General features: G+C 33.0%; 1 protein-coding gene across 1 annotated transcript in view; it reads right to left on the reverse strand.

The window, feature by feature from the left end:
- Window positions 1-18,850, reverse strand: part of LOC129234498 (putative phosphoenolpyruvate synthase) — a 106,254-nt gene that overhangs the window by 73,089 nt on the left and 14,315 nt on the right. Inside the window, exons 5-9 of the mRNA XM_054868498.1 lie at window positions 17,659-17,772; window positions 13,459-13,574; window positions 10,017-10,075; window positions 8,539-8,591; window positions 4,160-4,275 (exon numbers count right to left, since the gene is read on the reverse strand). Coding sequence (XP_054724473.1) covers window positions 4,160-4,275; window positions 8,539-8,591; window positions 10,017-10,075; window positions 13,459-13,574; window positions 17,659-17,772 — 458 coding nt within the window. The remainder of the gene's footprint in view (window positions 1-4,159; window positions 4,276-8,538; window positions 8,592-10,016; window positions 10,076-13,458; window positions 13,575-17,658; window positions 17,773-18,850) is intronic.

Consider the following 18,850-nt stretch of genomic DNA (forward strand, 5'->3'; position numbering starts at 1 on the left):
AATTCGAAACTACGAATTAAAATCTAAAATTTTGTTTGGAAAACCTGGCATCAGGCTATTGACGATCTATGATTGAGATTTGCTGTGACGTTTGAGAAACGTGAACTAATTTTAATTGGTCAGAAACAGTGACGTCACTTGAAAGATGTAGGCTAGGGGGTGAATAATACTCGCACGTGGGGTTTGTTATCTGTTATCGGAAAAGGGGTAGATAGCAATATTGATAAAGTCATTTCCTCAATTCGCATCGGTGTGTGTGGACGATCCGAAGTGCTGTAGGATGAGGGTAGCTTTTTTCAACAGCCGCGTTGATTTGCCGATATCACGGTATGCCTTCTGCAAATCGACGATGGGCAACCAGCCGTATGCAGCGATTTCAAATAAAACATGCGTGTAATTGTAATTTTGTGAGATTGAGTTATGATTAACAATCCACTTATTACAATTTCATTCATTGTTTTTAAATAACTTCGCGATAGCTGGTACTTGAGGGATTTCACCCCAAAAAGGTTAGTCTTTTGTACTTAATTTTACTCAGTATTTAGCTATAACTTAATTTGTCAAATTTTAGATAAAGTTTCTTAATTTAACGTATAGCTGACCATTTGAATGTATCGTTCGAAAAGGATAAAGACTAAAATAAATGATATCGATTTTGTTAAAGAAATTAGTTGTTAAAGTAAAATAAAATAATATTGGGAAAATGAAATAGTCAAAGTGATTCTAATTCATGAAAGTTGAAAATTTTGTTTTATTCTAACAAGAGTGCTTGTATGAAAAAAAATAATACTAAAGTAAAATAATATGCGATAAAATGACTAAGTTAAATACTAATCAAAAAATAATTATTAGAGTTGATTAAATAAAATGTGATAAATTAAATGAAACTCTTGAAAAGCATATAAAGTGATGAAATGTAACTTGAGTGCGAAATTTGCTTACTGGAAAAAAAATAAATAAGTTGATTTTTTAAAATTCGTGAAAATTTGTTAATGATAAGTGTTAATTACTACTAAGAGTAAATTGATTGCAAGTTTTTTAATTAAATTATTTGGATGAAAATTGTAGACCTGATAATGTTTCGAAAAATTTGTGGGTTCGATTCCTGTCACTAATTGTGAAAAATTTCTAAGTTTAAAAATATCGGGGGGAAAAAACGATAAAGTAAAAACAAGCAAGAAAATGATTTAGTTAAATACTAAGCGATAAAATGACTAAGTTAAATACTAATCAAAAAATAATTAAAAAAAGGTGATAAATTCAATAAAACTCTTGAAAAGCATATGTAGTGATAAAATGTAATTTGAGCGCGAAATTTGCTTTCATGAAAAAAATTATTTAAGATGATTTTTAAAATCCATGAAAATTTCTTAATGAAAAAGTGTTTATTAATGCTAAGAGTAAATTGATTGTAAGTTTTGAAATTAATTTCAGTAAAAGTTTTTTTTCGGTGAGTCTATTTTTAAAATTTGTAGGATTGTAGACATGAAGTTTTGATACTCGACTTATAATTTTAACATTTCTTGGGTTCTTCATTGATGTTTAACATTTTTTTTGTGATGTGTTTTATTTTACCGTAGGTAAAAATAATTAAATAAAACTGAAATTTATAAATTGTAATGAAAATTCTGTTAATGAAATTAGTTGGTTGTAAAGTAATATTTTGGAAAAGCTGTAATGAATGATAAATAATAAAACGCAGTAAGTAAAATAGTAAAGTATGGTAAAGTAAAATAAAATATTATTGGGAAAATGAAATAGTCAAAGTGGTTCTAATTCATGAAAGTTGAAATTTTTCTTTTATTCTAACAAGAGTGCTTGTATGAAAAAAAAAAAGTAAAATACTATGCGATGAAATGACTAAGTTAAATACTAATCAAAAAATAATTATTAGAGTTGATTAAATAAAATGTGATAAATAAAATGAAACTCTTGAAAAACATATGTAGTGATGAAATGTAACTTGAGTGCGAAATTAGCTTGCATGAAAAAATTAATTAAATTGATTTTTTTAAAATCGTGAAAATTTGTTAATGATAAGTGTTAGTTACTACTAAGAGTAAATTGATTGCAAGTTTTTAAATTAAATTAGTTGGATGAAAATTGCAAACCTGATAATGTTTCGAAAAATTTGAATGTTCGATTCCTGTCACTAATTGCGAAAATTTTCTAAGTTTAAAAATATCGGAAAAAAAAAACAAAAACGATAAAGTAAAAACAAGCGAGAAAATGATCAAACTCTAAAATATACTAAAAAAAATCGAAATCACGAAAAAATAATCTAAATCTGAAATTAGTTAAAGATTAAAAAGTAAGAAAATAGTTAAAGACTGAAAATAATTGAAAAACGCTAAAATAGTAAAAAAAATAATCAAAGTGCTAAATGACAGGAAAAAACGTTAAAGTTCAAAATGTATGAAAGAATATTTAAGTTAATTATTTCTTCGAAAATTTAACAAGTAAGAAAAAATATTTTGTTGTATGAAAGTAAAAAAAAAATTGATTTCATTTTTGTTCGTAATTAAAAAAAAAATTACGAGTAAAAAAAAATAGTTAAGAAAATTATTTCTTCGAAATTTTAACAAGTTAGAAAAAATATTTTGTTGTATGAAAGTTAAAAAAAAAAAAAAAATAGTTAAGAAAATTATTTCTTCGAAATTTTTACAAGTTAGAAAAATTATTTTGTAAATTTGACAAAGAGAAAAAAATAGTTAAGAAAATTTAACAAGTTAGAAAAAATATTTTGTTGTATAAAAGTAAAAAAAAAAAAAAAACATTTAAGATGATTTTTAAAAATTCCGTGAAAATTTGTTAATGATAAGTGTTAATTAATGCTAAGAGTAAATTGATTGCAAGTTTGGAAATTCATGCAATGAATTTATGTTGTAAAAAAAAAAAAAAGATAAAGTTTGAAATGCATGAAAAAGAAAATCAAAGTTTAAAATGTATTTCAAGTCCACAAAATATTGAAATAAATCAAAAATCTCGAATGGGTTGTATTTAAATAAATCTTAACTTAAATGAAAAACTGTGTTATTATGAAAAATAATAATAATGAGGATAGTTTCAATTATGAGCTGAAATTTAGTTAATGATGTGCCATGATTAGTACTAAAGAGTAAATAAATTGATGGTTTTAAAATTCATTTAAATTGTAATATTCGTTGTCATGGTACAGATTCACATTAAGACTGAAAGAGTAATGGGAAATATAGCATAGTGGTTAGCATACGTTTTTGCTAACTCAAAGTTTGGGGTGTTCGATTCCCGACACTCTGAAAAATAAAAATAATTAAATTCATGGAAATATTCTAAGTCCGGAAAAAAATATTCAAAGTCCCGATAGATAGCGCCACGAATGTTCTTAAAAGTAAAAATCGAAATGTAAAAATCGAAATGTCCATAGCAACAAGTGTTACCACCCGAAAACTTTGGTTGTCATGACAACAAGTGTTGCCATTCCCTAAAAGTAAAAACGACAAAGTCCAAAAAACTTATTCCGAAACCGAAACTAAACCCTCTTAACCTTTCACGATGCGAAAACACGGGCGCGCGAAAACCCTCCGGTATCTTCTTCAAGTTCCAGGCGCAGGCGCAATGGACGGCGCAATGGTGGGGAGGGACGGCGGTGGGGAGGGATCGCCAGGCGGAGGTCACAGGCGCAACCCAAGGTCAGAGGCGCAGCAAAGGGGGACGGTGGTGGGAGAGTGGGAGGCGGTGAAGGCGCAATGGACGGCGGCTATGAGTCGGAGAGCCGCCGGCTGGCGCAGAACCGGCCTTTATCCCCTACTGACGGTGGCTGCTGTGCCCCCTATAGTTTGTTGGAGTTGCGAATAGAAGAAAGTTTCCTGATGGTCACAACATAGAAATTTCACTTATGATTGTGGCGATGTATTGGCAGCCAAAACTCCGATTTTTTTTCTGAAATTCGTGCAAAATCCTCAGTATCCTGGTATTTTTGAGCAATAAATAATCACAGTATTGAGAATAAAAGCGTCGTTGACATACATTCTCTGGTTAGATAAAATTGATTCGGGGATTACTAATGTGTGACTATTTATGAATGAACGTAACTACGTTTTAAGAATGAAAATAAAAAAATAATTTAATGAATAATCATTCCAAAATGACAATGATACTAATGAAGCTGTTTACATACCTGCAGTGAACTTAGCGCTCAAACTGTTTTCTAGAGATTTCGTCTTTGTAATCAAATTCATATCTGTGACAGCCTTCATAGTCCCAGTTGGCTCCACGGTGAAACCGAAAGGTAAACTGAAAATAAACCACCATTTTCAGAAGAAAACAAAATTAGTGGCAAAAAGTCTACATGTGTATTTTGTCTCAGTGAGTGATCAAGCATTTAAAAATTTAGATTAAATCTCTTAATCCGAAAGTAATAGGTGCCAAAAACTTAATCATTAAGCCACGGCGTTATCAAGCAAGCGTCATATTTTAAAGTACCGTTACAATGTATGATTTTTTTTGAAAATACATAATGCGGATATATGAACTAATATTTAGAAATTAAAAAATGAAAGCAAATGTATTAGAAATAAAAAAATTAATTCATAGATAATACGAGCAAGATGGTACTGTATTCAGGTAACTGTATAATTGTAAAGACAAACAATTGTAGCTATAAAAATAGTATGCAAACAAAGGTAGAAAAATTGAATGACCAGATAATACATAGATATAAGCATTGATTGTTGAGTTGTAAAGAAATATAAACAAAACTAAATACAGTCAAACTTGCTAATAACGAGCCCTGTTTTAACGAGAACTCGGTTTTAGCGAGAAAATCAGAAAGACTTGGTTGGTGCAATGATAAATCTATGGAAACAAAATCAGCTTTTGACGGGAAAACTCCGCTTAAAGCGAGCAATATTTTTGTAATTCATAAAATGCCTTTTGATTTCTTTCTCAGAAAAAAATACTCTATTTTTGAAAAAAATTCCATTAACATTTTGAATCCAACCGAAAGTTAGACATAAGACATAAATCATGAGAACAAAGGATGACACGGCCCTTTTAAAAAAAATCACGTAGTAGTGCATGTAGTTCATTTAAAAATTTTCTATGTTGAAATTTTCTATGTTGAAGAGAATGTTATCATTTTCAAGATATACTTCCAAGAGTATTGTAGCTGAAAATCAAGAGAGAAGGGGGGAAAAGGGAAAGCGACCACTATAACGACAAATGTGAAGAATTTGAAGTTCAATAGTCCTCGACATATTTGGCTTCTAAAGTGCAGAAAAGCTTCAAACTGTTTTGAAGCCACGGATGCAAATGACTATGTTTTTCGGGCAACATGTTCCTCGAAAACAATAACAAGAAAGAGGCAATAGGACAGTTTAAAATTAATAACCAACTTCTTTGGTACAGTAACAGAAATATAAAATTAACAAAGCAAGCATGCATACATCTTTATGATTTTATTTTCACGAACCCGTTTTTTACGAGCATTCGGCTATACCGAGCAGATATCACGGTCTCTTCGCGCTCGTTATAAGCAAGTTCGACAATGCTAATAATGTAAGTAAAGATAAATGTATGAAGATAACAATATGCTAATGAATACACCTAATGAAGCACATAAGAAACATGTAAGCATGTGAATGAATTAAAAACCTGTTGAATGTAAAATAATAACAAAAATGGTGGCTATTTAGATAACTATAATATGTAGCATATCTGTGAGAATAATTTGTATAATGACAGTGATTAAAAATAGATGAACAACTTAGGTTCAAGGATGGAAAAGTAATAGACATAAAAACTTTATAAAATTGTATTTGTAAATCATGAATAGACAGCTAAATAGGAATTCAGATTGGTAAAGAACTACTATCAACTATGGACAAATAGATATTTCTTCCTTATTTTGATCATATGAGGTAGTGAGAAGCAAAGGGATGCAAGTGGACATTTTCAAGTTTTGAGTAAAACGCGTATAAAGATTTCGTCCTAGGTAGGCTTTCATTGATTTTTTTTATAAATCATACTATACAGCAGCACCTACCAGGGGTACTAGTGCTAACTCTTGCCCCATGACAGAGGAGGGGTTCACCTATCATTTGCACTGGTTATCTCCAAATTTTTAATTTTGCCACTTGCATTCCTTTGCTTCTCACTACATCAGATAATGTAAAACCATATTGCCGTAGAAGGTAAAGGACAGTATGTGCAGAAATGAGTTTTTGAAACATTTGAAGAAACTCATTTTGGATTCCATTCTAACAATAGTGAAATGTTGGAATTTGCCTTTTTTTTCCCCGAGCTTAATTTTTAGTAGAAAAGGAATAACCTAGCTTGACCGATAAAGCTCAAGTGCAATATATGACAAAAATAGAAGAAGAAAAAGAGAGAGAGAAAAGAAAAAATAATCTTTACTAATAATAAAGCTGAAAGTCTCTCTGTCCGGAGGATTTCTGGATGTCTGGATCTCTGTGACGCGCATAGCGCCTAGACCGTTTGGCCGATTTTCATGAAATTTGGCACAAAGTTAGTTTGTAGCATGGGGGTGTGCACCTCGAAGCGATTTTTCGAAAATTCAATGGGGTTCTTTTTCTATTCTAATTTTAAGAACAAAACTATCAAAAGATGGACGAGTAAATTACGAAATTATCATAACGTGGAACCGTAACATGGGAACAAGCAATTGGCGAGAAAATTCACCATTCATTATTTGTAAATATACAGGCGAACCAAAAGACCTTTTAATTTTTCTATTACGGGCAAAGCCGTGCGAGTACCACTAGTAAATAAATAAAATAAAAATGAAAAAAGAAATTCAGATTTACCCATTACCTTCTCATTCCCAGTATGGCTCACCGGCACCACACCATGCGGTATGGCGCCCGCCATAATTAGATTTTCCATGTGTTAGAATCAGCGTTAGACTTGAAAATTTTAATTAATGCAGATTATTTTTAAGCTATATTTCTCCCCGTTTCAATTACATCATCTACAGCAATTCTTTCTGCTCTTAATAATTGTGTAGTTTTCATTGCTAACCAGGGGTGATTGTGACTCCATGAAAAAATACCTGAACTTTTTTCCAAGAAGAAAAAGTGTTTTGATGGGCATACATATACACATTACGTGTATGCACACATTATTTATATACATAATTATTTGTTGGGGCTAAAACTCGAAGTTTTAATTGGACTTAATCTGTCCATGTGCATGGAGAGAATAAAATTCTTTTAATTTTTCTCATTTCTAAAAATTTTTCAAAGAATGTTTTATTTTTCTCCATTGTATCTTAATCCTTAACCATTTATTACATTCATTTTCTAAAAGTGCATAAATATTTCAGAATTAAATAAGTTTGGGGCAAAAGGGGCAGAATGCATTATGATCACTGTGCAATAGGGCTAGGCGATATCCGAATTTTAATGCCACGATATATCGCTCTCCAAATATCGATATTTTCGATATATATAAGTCGTTAAATTCAACATTTAATGGGGGGGGGGACTGTAAAGCCTATTACAAAAGCATCTACAACAGAGAAAAGCCATAGGCCATCTTGGTGATTAAATATTTTAGCAATTTAAACTAATAATATAGTTATAGCAAGGATTTTCATGTGTTTGTGTCGGAAGGGGAGGGGGGGGGGGTCATGAAGCAGATTATACCACAGAAACTTTTGGAGAAATTAACTTAGAAGAATTTAAGTCTTTTTATTAGTGGGTGGAAATTCTTGAGGGAAAAGGGGGCTTGATAAAATTGAGGGGTGCCATCGCAGTCGGGGGGAATGGCCAACCCTAGTTACATCATCTGCATATTAAGATATGCAACAGAGAAACGATATTAGACATCTTGAAAAGAAAATATTAAGGGGGAAAATATCAAGTAACGCTCATTTCTCTTCTTATCTAGCCCTTATTCCATCTCTCACCTCAGCTGTTCTTCAATAATTACCATAGAGATTGCAAAACATGACGTTAGCTTACGCTTTATACCAAACGAAACGTCTTCAATTTGGACTTTCGGCGTTTCATTAAACATCGACCTAAATTTTACAAAAGTGGGTTTTTCTGAAAATATAGGATGGTTTCGGTATTTTCGAAGATGAAGATACCGGAAATCAAGATGTAAATACCGGAAATCCGGTAAAATACCGGAACACAATCACCCCTGTTAAATTGCTAACAATCTATTCTGAATTCTAACTGCTGAGAGAGAAACGTTGAGATTTAGTTCAATAAATTTCTGTCGCATTCCTTAACTATTAGATACTTTGAGGCTGTGAGAAGCAAAGGGATGTAAGTGGACATTTTTAAGTTTTGAGTAAAACGTGTTTAAAGATAACATCCTAGGTAGGCTTTCATTGAAATTTTTTTCTAAATCATGTTGTATAGCAGCAACTACCAGGGCTACTAGTACTGTCTCTTGCCCCAAGACAGAGGACAGGTTCACCTACCATCCCTTTGCTTATCACTGCCTCCTTTCTATAGTTAAAAAAAAAACTGCACAATTATTCCACAGGATTCAGTTTAGAAAATGGGTACATGGTTGCATATTTACTTTTCGAACAAAAGCGGAATGGATATTTCACCAAGATGGAAAGCAAATCCAGTCTAAAATAAAAGAAAAGAAAAATGTATCAGAGAGCAAAAACTCATTAAAATCAAGCCCCAGTCATTCATTTGTAAAAATGGACAACAATGGGGTGGTTTCCTTCAGTCAAAAGTACTACTAGTACTACTTTTAGTCATTGAAATAGACAGAATGGGCAAAAAATTACATGGACCCAGAAAATACTTTCATTTTCCCAACAGTTTTTTTTAATTATTTTTTTAAAATGTCCGATTTTTCAAACAAGGCGTGGTCTTGATGACGTCACAAATGATGCAATTTGGCGCATCTTTCTACTACGTTTCCACGTTATGATAATCAAGCAGCGAATTAAAATTGCGCTCTACGCTTGCTACCAACCATATCGTTGCCAATACACGTGAGTAAAGATGTGAATTAAATATTTTATTCTGTGAATGGCAACATTGAACGTCATTTCATCATTTGTGATGTCACACGACAGAAGTGTAAACATTGAAAGCGCACCGATTTAAGTAATTTTTTAAAAATATTAAACTTAAATAAATTATTTAAAAAAATGGTCAGATTCTATGTTTTCAAACATGCCCTTTCAGAAAAAAATACTTTTAAAATTTTGGAAACGACCCCATTAGTAGTGGTTATATAAGTATGAAAGTATGTCTTCGGAGATCAGTAAAAAATATTTTGTGTCTATTAAACATCAAAACTAGCGTTCGTCGTGAACAGGTAATTAGAATCCACAGATATCACAGTACTTTAACCATTATATCTACTGTATTTTATCTAGTTATGTATTAAATGAGTTTTTGATCCATATCAAACTAATCTATCCCAGTCTTCTATCACGTTTTTTAGACATCAAAGATTAAGAATGAAATCAAATGAAAAGCAGTCCAGTTCACGGGGTTGATTGTACCTAGTCCTCAGTCATCTTAAAATAACTTTTAATTTTCTTCGCTCAGAAGATGAAATTTGTTATTTGTCATTGGTTCTTGTATGTGCGTATAGGTGCATCTGCATAGTTTCTTTCTTCTTTTTTCTTTTTTTTTATTATTATTTTTTATTTTTTTACTGTTTTTTATTTTTTTCCCATTTTCCCTCCACTTTGTCCTAATAATGTTTTTATTCTTTCTAGTTTTAAAGTCAAAAAGATTTTCATTCATCAACAAGTGTCCTTAAGATTACCAAAATTTAACTAAAAAAGTATATCTGACGTAACTTCATGTGAAGATAATTGATAGTTCATACATGCTAAAACAAAGGCTGCGAAACTTGTCAATTAATCGTTGATTTTATGTTGACTACTACAATAAATTTATAAACTTTATGACGATACAGGAAGACTTTCAATGCACTCAAGATAACCTTATATAAACTGGTATCTGAACTACAAGATATTTTCATTTACATATAGCTTCTTGGATTTCGGAACAGATTATTCTTACCTCTGGAGTAACGCCAAGAATCTGCTTGAACTTTGATCCTACGCAATTCGAGCTTTTTCCTGTAAAACAAATTGAAATGTTTTAATAAAAAGACATTAAAATACGGAGTGATTATACTTGCTATCGTCAGGAATCAATTCAGAAGAGCTGGCAAGCTAAAAAATCTCAGACGACATAAAATTTACTACTGAGCGAACAGGAAATGCTCGCTTCGATATTTAGATTGTACAGCAGTAGTAACATGATGCAAATTATTTCTCTTTTGTTATAGCATTTTTAGTTTGTAAATGAAATTATCATTAGCTTCTTCTTGTTCATGTAATTTATTTTTATTAATCTTCTCAAACACGAATACGAATTAAAATTTATACGACTTGTATTGAATGTAAATAAAACTTACGTTATTTGCACTTTATTATTTTAATACGTTATTTTACTGTCAAAAAATAGAGATCACATTAGTTTGAAACCCTCAATCAACTCATTTATTTTGTAATGTTTTTTTCATCTTTAGAAAGCAACAAGATTAAAAAATAAAAAATTCAAAATCTAGTTTTTTTTTCAAACAAAAAGTAATTTACCATTGAAATACTAGTAAAGCTTGATCCCGGAGAAATGGTGGGTGAAATGGAAGCGAAAACGGACCTCTTCCTTTTGTTATGGGGCAATTCCATGCCAGATCAATCACCTTCTTGACCTCACCATCCCCGATTTTAACGAAAATTGAGGGACACATATGACATCATGAGGGACACATATGACAAGATAAGTTATCATGCCAATTTTTAGAATTCTATTTTAAAAATTTTATAAAATACAGGGCTGCTAAAAAACTGAAAAAGTACGAAAAAAAAAACGAAAAGTTGTGACATTCAAATGACTTTAACTTCTCTCCTAGTTATAGTAGAATAAAAATTCAAAAACATTGCAAAGCTAAAGAATAAAGCTATCTATTGATATAAAACATGACTTTCTTACGACAGGTTTTAGTTCCAAGGTCATTCACCGTGACTTTTGCCCTTGAATGTCTCAAAACATGCCCCCTTAGAATTTCTTCCAAAAAAATATATTTTATAGCTTTAACACTATTCTTCCACTGCACAAAAACTTAGACTGGAATCGCAAAGGCAAAGTAGTGAAAAAAAATCAAGATGGTTCACATGTTTTACATTGTTGAATTCCATACGTCAGATCAGTCACCTTCTTGAATTCCTCACCATTTCCGATTTTAATGAACTTTAGAGTGAAAGACACATGCGACAACATAAGTAATCTTGCCAATTTTCAGAATACTATTTCAAAAATGTTACGAAAAACAGGGCTGTTAAGAACTTTAGAAGTGCAAAAGTGCAAAATAAACGGAAAGTTGTGCCATGCAAATGACTGTAACTGCTATCCTAATTATAGTAGAATAAAAACTTAAAAACTATTGTAAAGTTAAATAACAGAGCTTTCTATTGGTAAAGAACATGGCTTTCTCACGACAATTTTAAGTTTCAAGGTTCACCGTGCGTCAACGGTGTGAACGTTTTCAAGTTTTCACTATGGTTCAATTCAACGTGAATTTTGACCTTGAATGTCTAAAAACACGCCACCTTAGAATTTCTTTAAAAATATACATATTATTAACGTAATTAAAACAATAAAATTAAAACTATAATATTAGGGCAGAATTAATGTAAAACATAAAACAAAAATACGTAAACATTTCTGATTTTTTCGCTGTCCCTTGCCATTGAGATCCCAGCCTAAGTTTTGGTGTAATAGAAGAACAGTGTTGGAGCTCTAAAATATATTTTTTTGGAAAATTCTAAGGGGGCGTATTTTGAGATATTCAAGGTCAAAAGTTAAAGTGATTTCCTTTGAATCAGAAACCTGTCGTGAGAAAGCCATGTTTTATACCAATAGAGAGCTCTAAAGCTCTTTAACTTTACAACGGTTTTCAAATTTTTATTCTACTGTAATTAGGATAGAAGGTACAGTCATTTGCATGTCACAACTTTCCGTTTATTTTGCACTTCAAAAGTTTTTAACATCCCTGTATTTCGTAACATTTTTGAAGTAGATTTCAAAAATTTGGCATGATAACTTATCATGTCATATGTGTCCCTCACACCAATTTTCGTTAAAATCGGAAAGGGTGAGATCAAAAATTTATTTATTTTTATTTTATTTTTATTTTTATTTATTTATTTATTTATTTATTTATTTTGATTGATTGATATGACGTGGAATTACCCTATAGATAGAATAGGCGAGAACGTGCAAGAAGATTCTACCTATTACAAAATGAAGTGATTCGTTTCGTCTTCGAGATCAAGCACCATCTCTACGTGATCAATTTTTACCACAAATGATAATAATAATACGTAACGGTCGGTAATCAGTTGTGGATCTTGTAACTAGAGACTTTTAAATATCGGGACTCAATATGTTTAAATATAGTATTTCAGACCGTTTAAATGTAGACTATCAGGATGTTTGAATATAGCTAAAGTAGATATAATAATTGACCGGTATGAAAGTTTTGAAAGAATAGCTCCATTTTTTTTAGTGTGGCAATAGTCTAAAGTAAAAGAAAACTTTTTATAAATAACGAAACACTCGATCAACTAACAAAGTAGTTAGCTGAGAAACATATTACGTAGTTGCAAAAAAAAAAATACTCATAAGGGGAACTCCCCTTAGGGTTCAGGGGGACTCAACAAAAGGAAGGGTGAATTAAAACCAATTTACATTAAAACTCCGTTATTTTACTGTAAAAATCAAATATTTCTGAGGGGGGTGCCCCAATCCCCTCCTCCCAATTAAATCCCTGCTACTATTATAGCTAGGAAGGCAACTTTTGTACTTCTAAATAAATTCATGGCAACATAATTTAAACATTAACATTCAAAGTAGAAAAGAAAGAGCATTTGTCGTATTATGATACTGCAAAGGGTTGACATTTTAAAAATATCTTTTTTAATCCGTTTTGTTATGTCACATGCATACATTTTCTTTTTAATAAAAATTCGCTATCTTACATTTCTGAAGCTCTCATTCTTTAACGTAATTAAAATTATATTCACTTTACTATGAAAACCTATAACTATTGTACTTGCAATTATTTTTTACTTGCAAATAATCGAAAATGTTTCATTGACGTGTAAAAAATATTTGAGTGAAATTCATTTTTAAAAGCCTGTAGTTTTATTTTTTTAATTTATGTATGCAATTCCTTGCCGTAAATTTCGATTTCAAGTCATTAAAATACTTCACTGAGTTATAAATCAAAAAATTCTAATTCCAACCTAAATAATAAAATTTTTCTTACTGTTTTAAATCTTACCTCTGCTAGAAAGTCATACGTTTAGAGTTTTAATTATCGCTTTCACTCCATTATTCCTAGGTCAAGTGATTACTTTTTTTAAAGAAAAATTAATATACAAGATAATCTTACCAAGGAATCTCACTTTTTCTCCAAAGAGATATATTTCATATTCGGGATTATCCTCTATTGAGACAGTTCCATTAATAATTCCAGTTTGACTGTAAAAATCCATTGTGTCAGCAATCCTATACAAAAGAAATTCTCTTCGTTAAAATTTAAATGGCGAGTATATACCACAAATCAGCCTTTCTTGGCCTTTTTTAAACCGCGGACTGGCAAAGGTAAAAAAAAAAAAAAACCTCGTGTTTTTATCTGTGGACCATTACAAACATGCGATTTTCATGAACCGGTCGGAAAAACTTGCTTTTTTTCACTTTTTTGTTTTTGCAATTTCTCTCAAATGGGATATTTTTAAGCTGTTATTTCGTTTTAAACGCTTAGATACGATCATCATGAAGAAAAATTCTCCATGTCATTTTTATTTCTTTTTTCCTCTTCTTTGGTGATTTCTTTCGTGTTCAATGTTCTGTAAATGAACGGAAACTATGTGCAATTATTCTTTGACTTAACAGCTTTCTAAACTAAATGCAACTTATGCGGAACATATAAACATACAAAATAAACCCTCTCTCATTATAATATTAGTATAGATAAGAAACCTTAAAGTCTTTAAGCATAGCCCGAAATGCATGCAAAATTACAACTTTTAGACACAAAGATTAAAATCGTCTATCTGCACTACTTAAATAGAAATACCAATTTGCTCAATGCGAATCTCAGTTATAATTCGTTTATACAAATTGTTATGCATAAAAATTCTGCAATTCTTCTGCAATTTTCAAAGCTAATAGACTGTATCCTCTGCAGTCTAAATTACATGTAAAATTGTAGGCCGTTCTTATGCCGACATCGTGATTTTATTTCTTTCACGTGTTTCATCCCACAGCAATTAGTTCAGGGAGAACCTTCGACTCTTTTGTCAGTGCAGGTGTGTGAGAATCGGTGATTATTTTTAAGTTTATAGCAATAAAACGGTACGAAACATAAAATGGTAGAGAAGACAAAGTATTGGTTTAAAAAATTAGTGTAAAGAACATAGGGGAGATGCGGGCAAGATGGGATATCTAACGTTTAAAGGGCAATAAAACTGAAACCATTGCATTTAAACAATCATATTTATTTCAAAATCTTCCTTTGGTAATCAGTTTTTAATTTTTTTATAATTTTAGGAACAATCATAGCGTAGTTATTATTCTAGAGATATAAAAGTAAAAAAAGCCCCACCACCCCGTCTTACCCTCTGGTTCGGGTAAGATGGGGTACCCCTAGGGGCAAGATGGGGTACAGCATTTCACCTACTTTTAATGACAGAATTCGCAGGAGAATGTTGCTTCATCGTCCTCATCATCCACTCCAGCACAAGAGCAATGTGCCCACGTACCACAGAGAGAACATTTGATCCAGCCTTCATTGGAATCTAAATAAAGACCGCTGCAGTACAAACAAGGGGTATTTTCAATATCTGCATCACTATTGTTATCCGATGATTTGCGATTATCTATCGTTTTTTTCTTTTTTTATGACTCCTCTTTTATTGGGTCTTCCTTTTTTATCCTTCGTTTTCGTCTTCTCCAATTTTAATTGTCTAATTTCTTTTCGTTTTAGTTTATTCTCTTCCGTGACCTGCTTTCTTTTAATCGTTTCTTCCAGTTCTTTTTTATACGGTGACTCAGTAATAATGGCTGTTCTTCCTCGTTTACGAGTCACGCGTGAAGATCTACGACTTGCTGGAAGGGGTAATATTTGCTGTGGACTAACAACAGAAAATGTTGACTGTTGTGGAGTAGTTGGTCTTCTGTCTATTTCAGTATCATCAACCCACGTGGAACATCCAGGTTGAGGACTCGACGAAGTAGCAGAAGTCACCGTAAGTGTCTCGTGAAAAGTAGCTGATACAGGAACATTATTAATGGTTTTGCGAATTGCCTCTGTTTCAACCCCGGTAGATAGAAGTGAGGCACGAGATGTAGTTGCATTAGTAATAGCAGCTTCACTGGTATCCAGCATAGGTAATACGTCAACTTGCTGCGTTTCTAACTCAGCAGGTGCTGTGACTGCTACATTTGTGGTCGCTGAAGTCAGTGTTTGAGTGAGCGGAATATCAGTCACCAACGAAGGAGCAAAGTCGGTTTCAGAGAAGACCGTCGGATCGTAAGGCCAAATTCCGCACTTTTTGAAGCCATTTACAGCTGTTGCCATGGTAGATGTTTCTATGAATGCCTTTCCAAAAATTTCTGCAACTTGCCGCATTGTTACAACCATCCCTGGATTGCTGCGAAGCCAGGTCGTAATTTGCCGATCGTAATAATTGCTCAACGGTCTCATATAAACAACATCGGCGACCTGAAGACGATGAGTTGTATGTGGGGGGAAACATAAAATAATTACCCCATTGGCTCGAGCTTCATCTATTAAATCGATGTTTTTTGTATGGGTGCTATGGCCATCCAATAATAGCAAAACAGGTCGATCTACTGTGACCCCACTAAATTTCACAAACTGTTTAAACCATCCAAGAAACAACTCCGTGGTCATCCAGCCTGAGTCACTAACAACTCCCCATGCTCCAGGGGCAGCATTAAGCATTAACTGTGGATCCATCCTCTTCCTGGGAAACACCATCATAGGGGGCATGTATTGTCCACTGGCGCTGAAGCATATCTCTACTGTGATTGTAGTACCTCTTTCTGCAGAAGTTAATGCCCCTACTTGTTTTCGGCCTCGTTTTGCTATAATTTTGGATTTAGTCTTTGGTACAACTGAAACACCAGTTTCGTCGCAGTTATAAATGCGGTCTGGTGTAAGATGGTGTTCGTCATAGATATTGCCCAAAAAATTAAAAAAATTGATCAACAACTATTCTGTTGAACCCGGCAGCACGTGCAGCAGAAGTGCTTTCGGGTTTTCTTATTGACAAGTCTGGGTGTCTGTTCAAAAACCCTTGAAACCAATCTTTGCCGGCTTCTTGTTTTTGAACGTTAAAAGGATGGACTTTATTATTTTTTACTGCTAAATTGTACGCTAATGCTCTTAAGTCTTTGGCTGTAAGTCCGTAAAGTCTAGTCTCCATGTCCAATATATAGCCACAAAGCTCGTCCTCTTCTTTTTCTGTGAAAACAGGTTGCTTAGGTCCTAATGAAACCTTTACTTTAATACTTTTAGATGGAGATAGGGCCAAGTTCTCCCGAGCTTTTTTTACTTTTCTTTCTAGAGTAGTCTGAGGAACTGAAAATGTCTTTGCTGCTAGCATATACCCCATTTTCTCTTCTAAAACAGCTTAAACAGCTTTTTCCATGCTCTCTTCCGGCCACTCGCCTCTATTTGTCTTTCTCTTGTATGTTTTCACCATGCTAAAACAAACAAGTCCGCCTATGCATTACACAGCCAAGCCACATGCATATATACAATCACAAACATACATATAGAGCGAGAGATACATTAACATTAATCAACACAAAAGCTCGAACCGTAATAAAAACTTAGAGCGGGCAAGACGGGGAACACATTCCCCATCTTGCCCTCATGGGTCTTGATGTATTTAAAAAAGAAAACAAAATAAACAACACACAAGTCAGAAATAAACCAGTTTTTACCTGTTAGCGTAATATTCGGCGCATGCGGATAAACTCTTATCTCATTTACACTACTATTACTTGTATATTAAACACGTACTAAACGAATTGAGAAAATAAGAAGAAAACTTGGCGAAATCACTTTTGTTTCGATAACCTAAAAAATACGTGTCGCACGATCACATACGAGAGTGCACTGGAAGCCGTCGTGGTGCCACATCGTCTGTGCGAGTTTGAACGTGTTCGCGCGACTAGAAGGTTATAATAGACCGGGTGCCCCGTCTTGCCCGCCACCCCATCTTGCCCGTATCTCCCCTATATGCATAATTTATAGTCTATGTCACTCTGTAAGAATGCTACTTTCATACAGTGAAAGAATTTTTCAAATAGTTGCAATGGTTCCAGATTACCTCGAACATATAAACACACAAAAATCCGCCCTCTCTCTTTATAATATGAGAAAAAATTATTATTTTTCTTTTAATGATGGAATTCATTACCCTTAAGCCAATTTTGCTTTTATATGTGCTTAAAACTTTTATATGTGCTTTCAGTTTTTTATATGTGTAGTTTTCTGTATTAACCTTTTCCATGCGAATTTAATCCACGCAAGTCATTCAGCGAGAAAGCAACTTACTGGTCAATGGGGGGTGCAAAGAAAGGCTTAAATCTGGTCTTCGCCATGCTTTTAGCAACACTGCCAGAATCCATATCAGTCTTAAAATCGAATATGTCCGATGATGTCTTCCACCTGGAAAAATATTCATCATAGATAAAAATATTGATTTCACTTTGTTAATTTTAGTACAGCTTTGGCAAAGAACAGCTTCGTAGATAACTTTTTTACTTTACTTATATCACTGAATCATTTTAATTAATTGTAACTGAGACAATTATCTAAAATAAGATTTTCACCACTTTTTCTAAGATCTCATCTAAGCCATGGGCTACGACACGAAATACAGCTTACAACTCATTTTCAGGGCCACCAAGAGCCAAAACTAGTCCCACGTCAGTTTAATGCCCCCCCCCCCCCCCCCCCACCTCCTTGCCATAACCTTACTTTTGCAGTTTAGATCATTCCAATACCGGGGTTCCTTGTTTCTTTCGTTGCGGACATACCTTCGCGGTGGCCCTGATGCTGCTTTTCATGGCAGTTACTTTAACAATCAATATTATTTTCACCCAATACTATCCCGTACTACACAAAATTAAGAAGTGCTGGTTGGATTCGCCAGTACGGTTTTGCCCCACTTTCCCCTAGCTATCACAGATAAACGCATTTGACCATGGATTTATTTCTGTACTTATTTATTCTTTCGTTTAATGCGCTATTTTTTAGTACATGTCTGCATTTGTATGCATTTATTCTTTCGCTTCCCTATGTTTGATTTTATTGATGAAAATTCTAATGTTTCATGGCAGGGCGCATTACTAGGGTTTCCAATCTCGAAATCCCGATCCCGAATCCAGCGGGATTTTGCTCTCAATCCCGCGGGATTCCCAAATCCCGCAATTTTTTTTTCCATTCAAGCGTTTTCAACCTTTTACAGCTCATAAAACGATTATTTTCACAAGCATCATCTGAAGTTTGAACCTCCTTCCTCGTATATCTGCAGGAAGAGCAAGTAAACATATTCTAAAATCCGCTGAGTAGCCTGAATGCAGTGTTGGAGCACTTTTATAAGCTTTAATACTACACTCCAAACCTTTAAATTACAAAAAGTTAAGTTATCAAAGAAGAAAGTATTTAATTCTGACATTATTTATATATTCAGCACGACTTTAAAAGGGGTGACAGAAACTAGAATGAAACACGGGATGACTCT

This window comes from Uloborus diversus, chromosome 1, assembly GCF_026930045.1.
Source record: "Uloborus diversus isolate 005 chromosome 1, Udiv.v.3.1, whole genome shotgun sequence".
NCBI lineage: Eukaryota > Metazoa > Arthropoda > Arachnida > Araneae > Uloboridae > Uloborus > Uloborus diversus.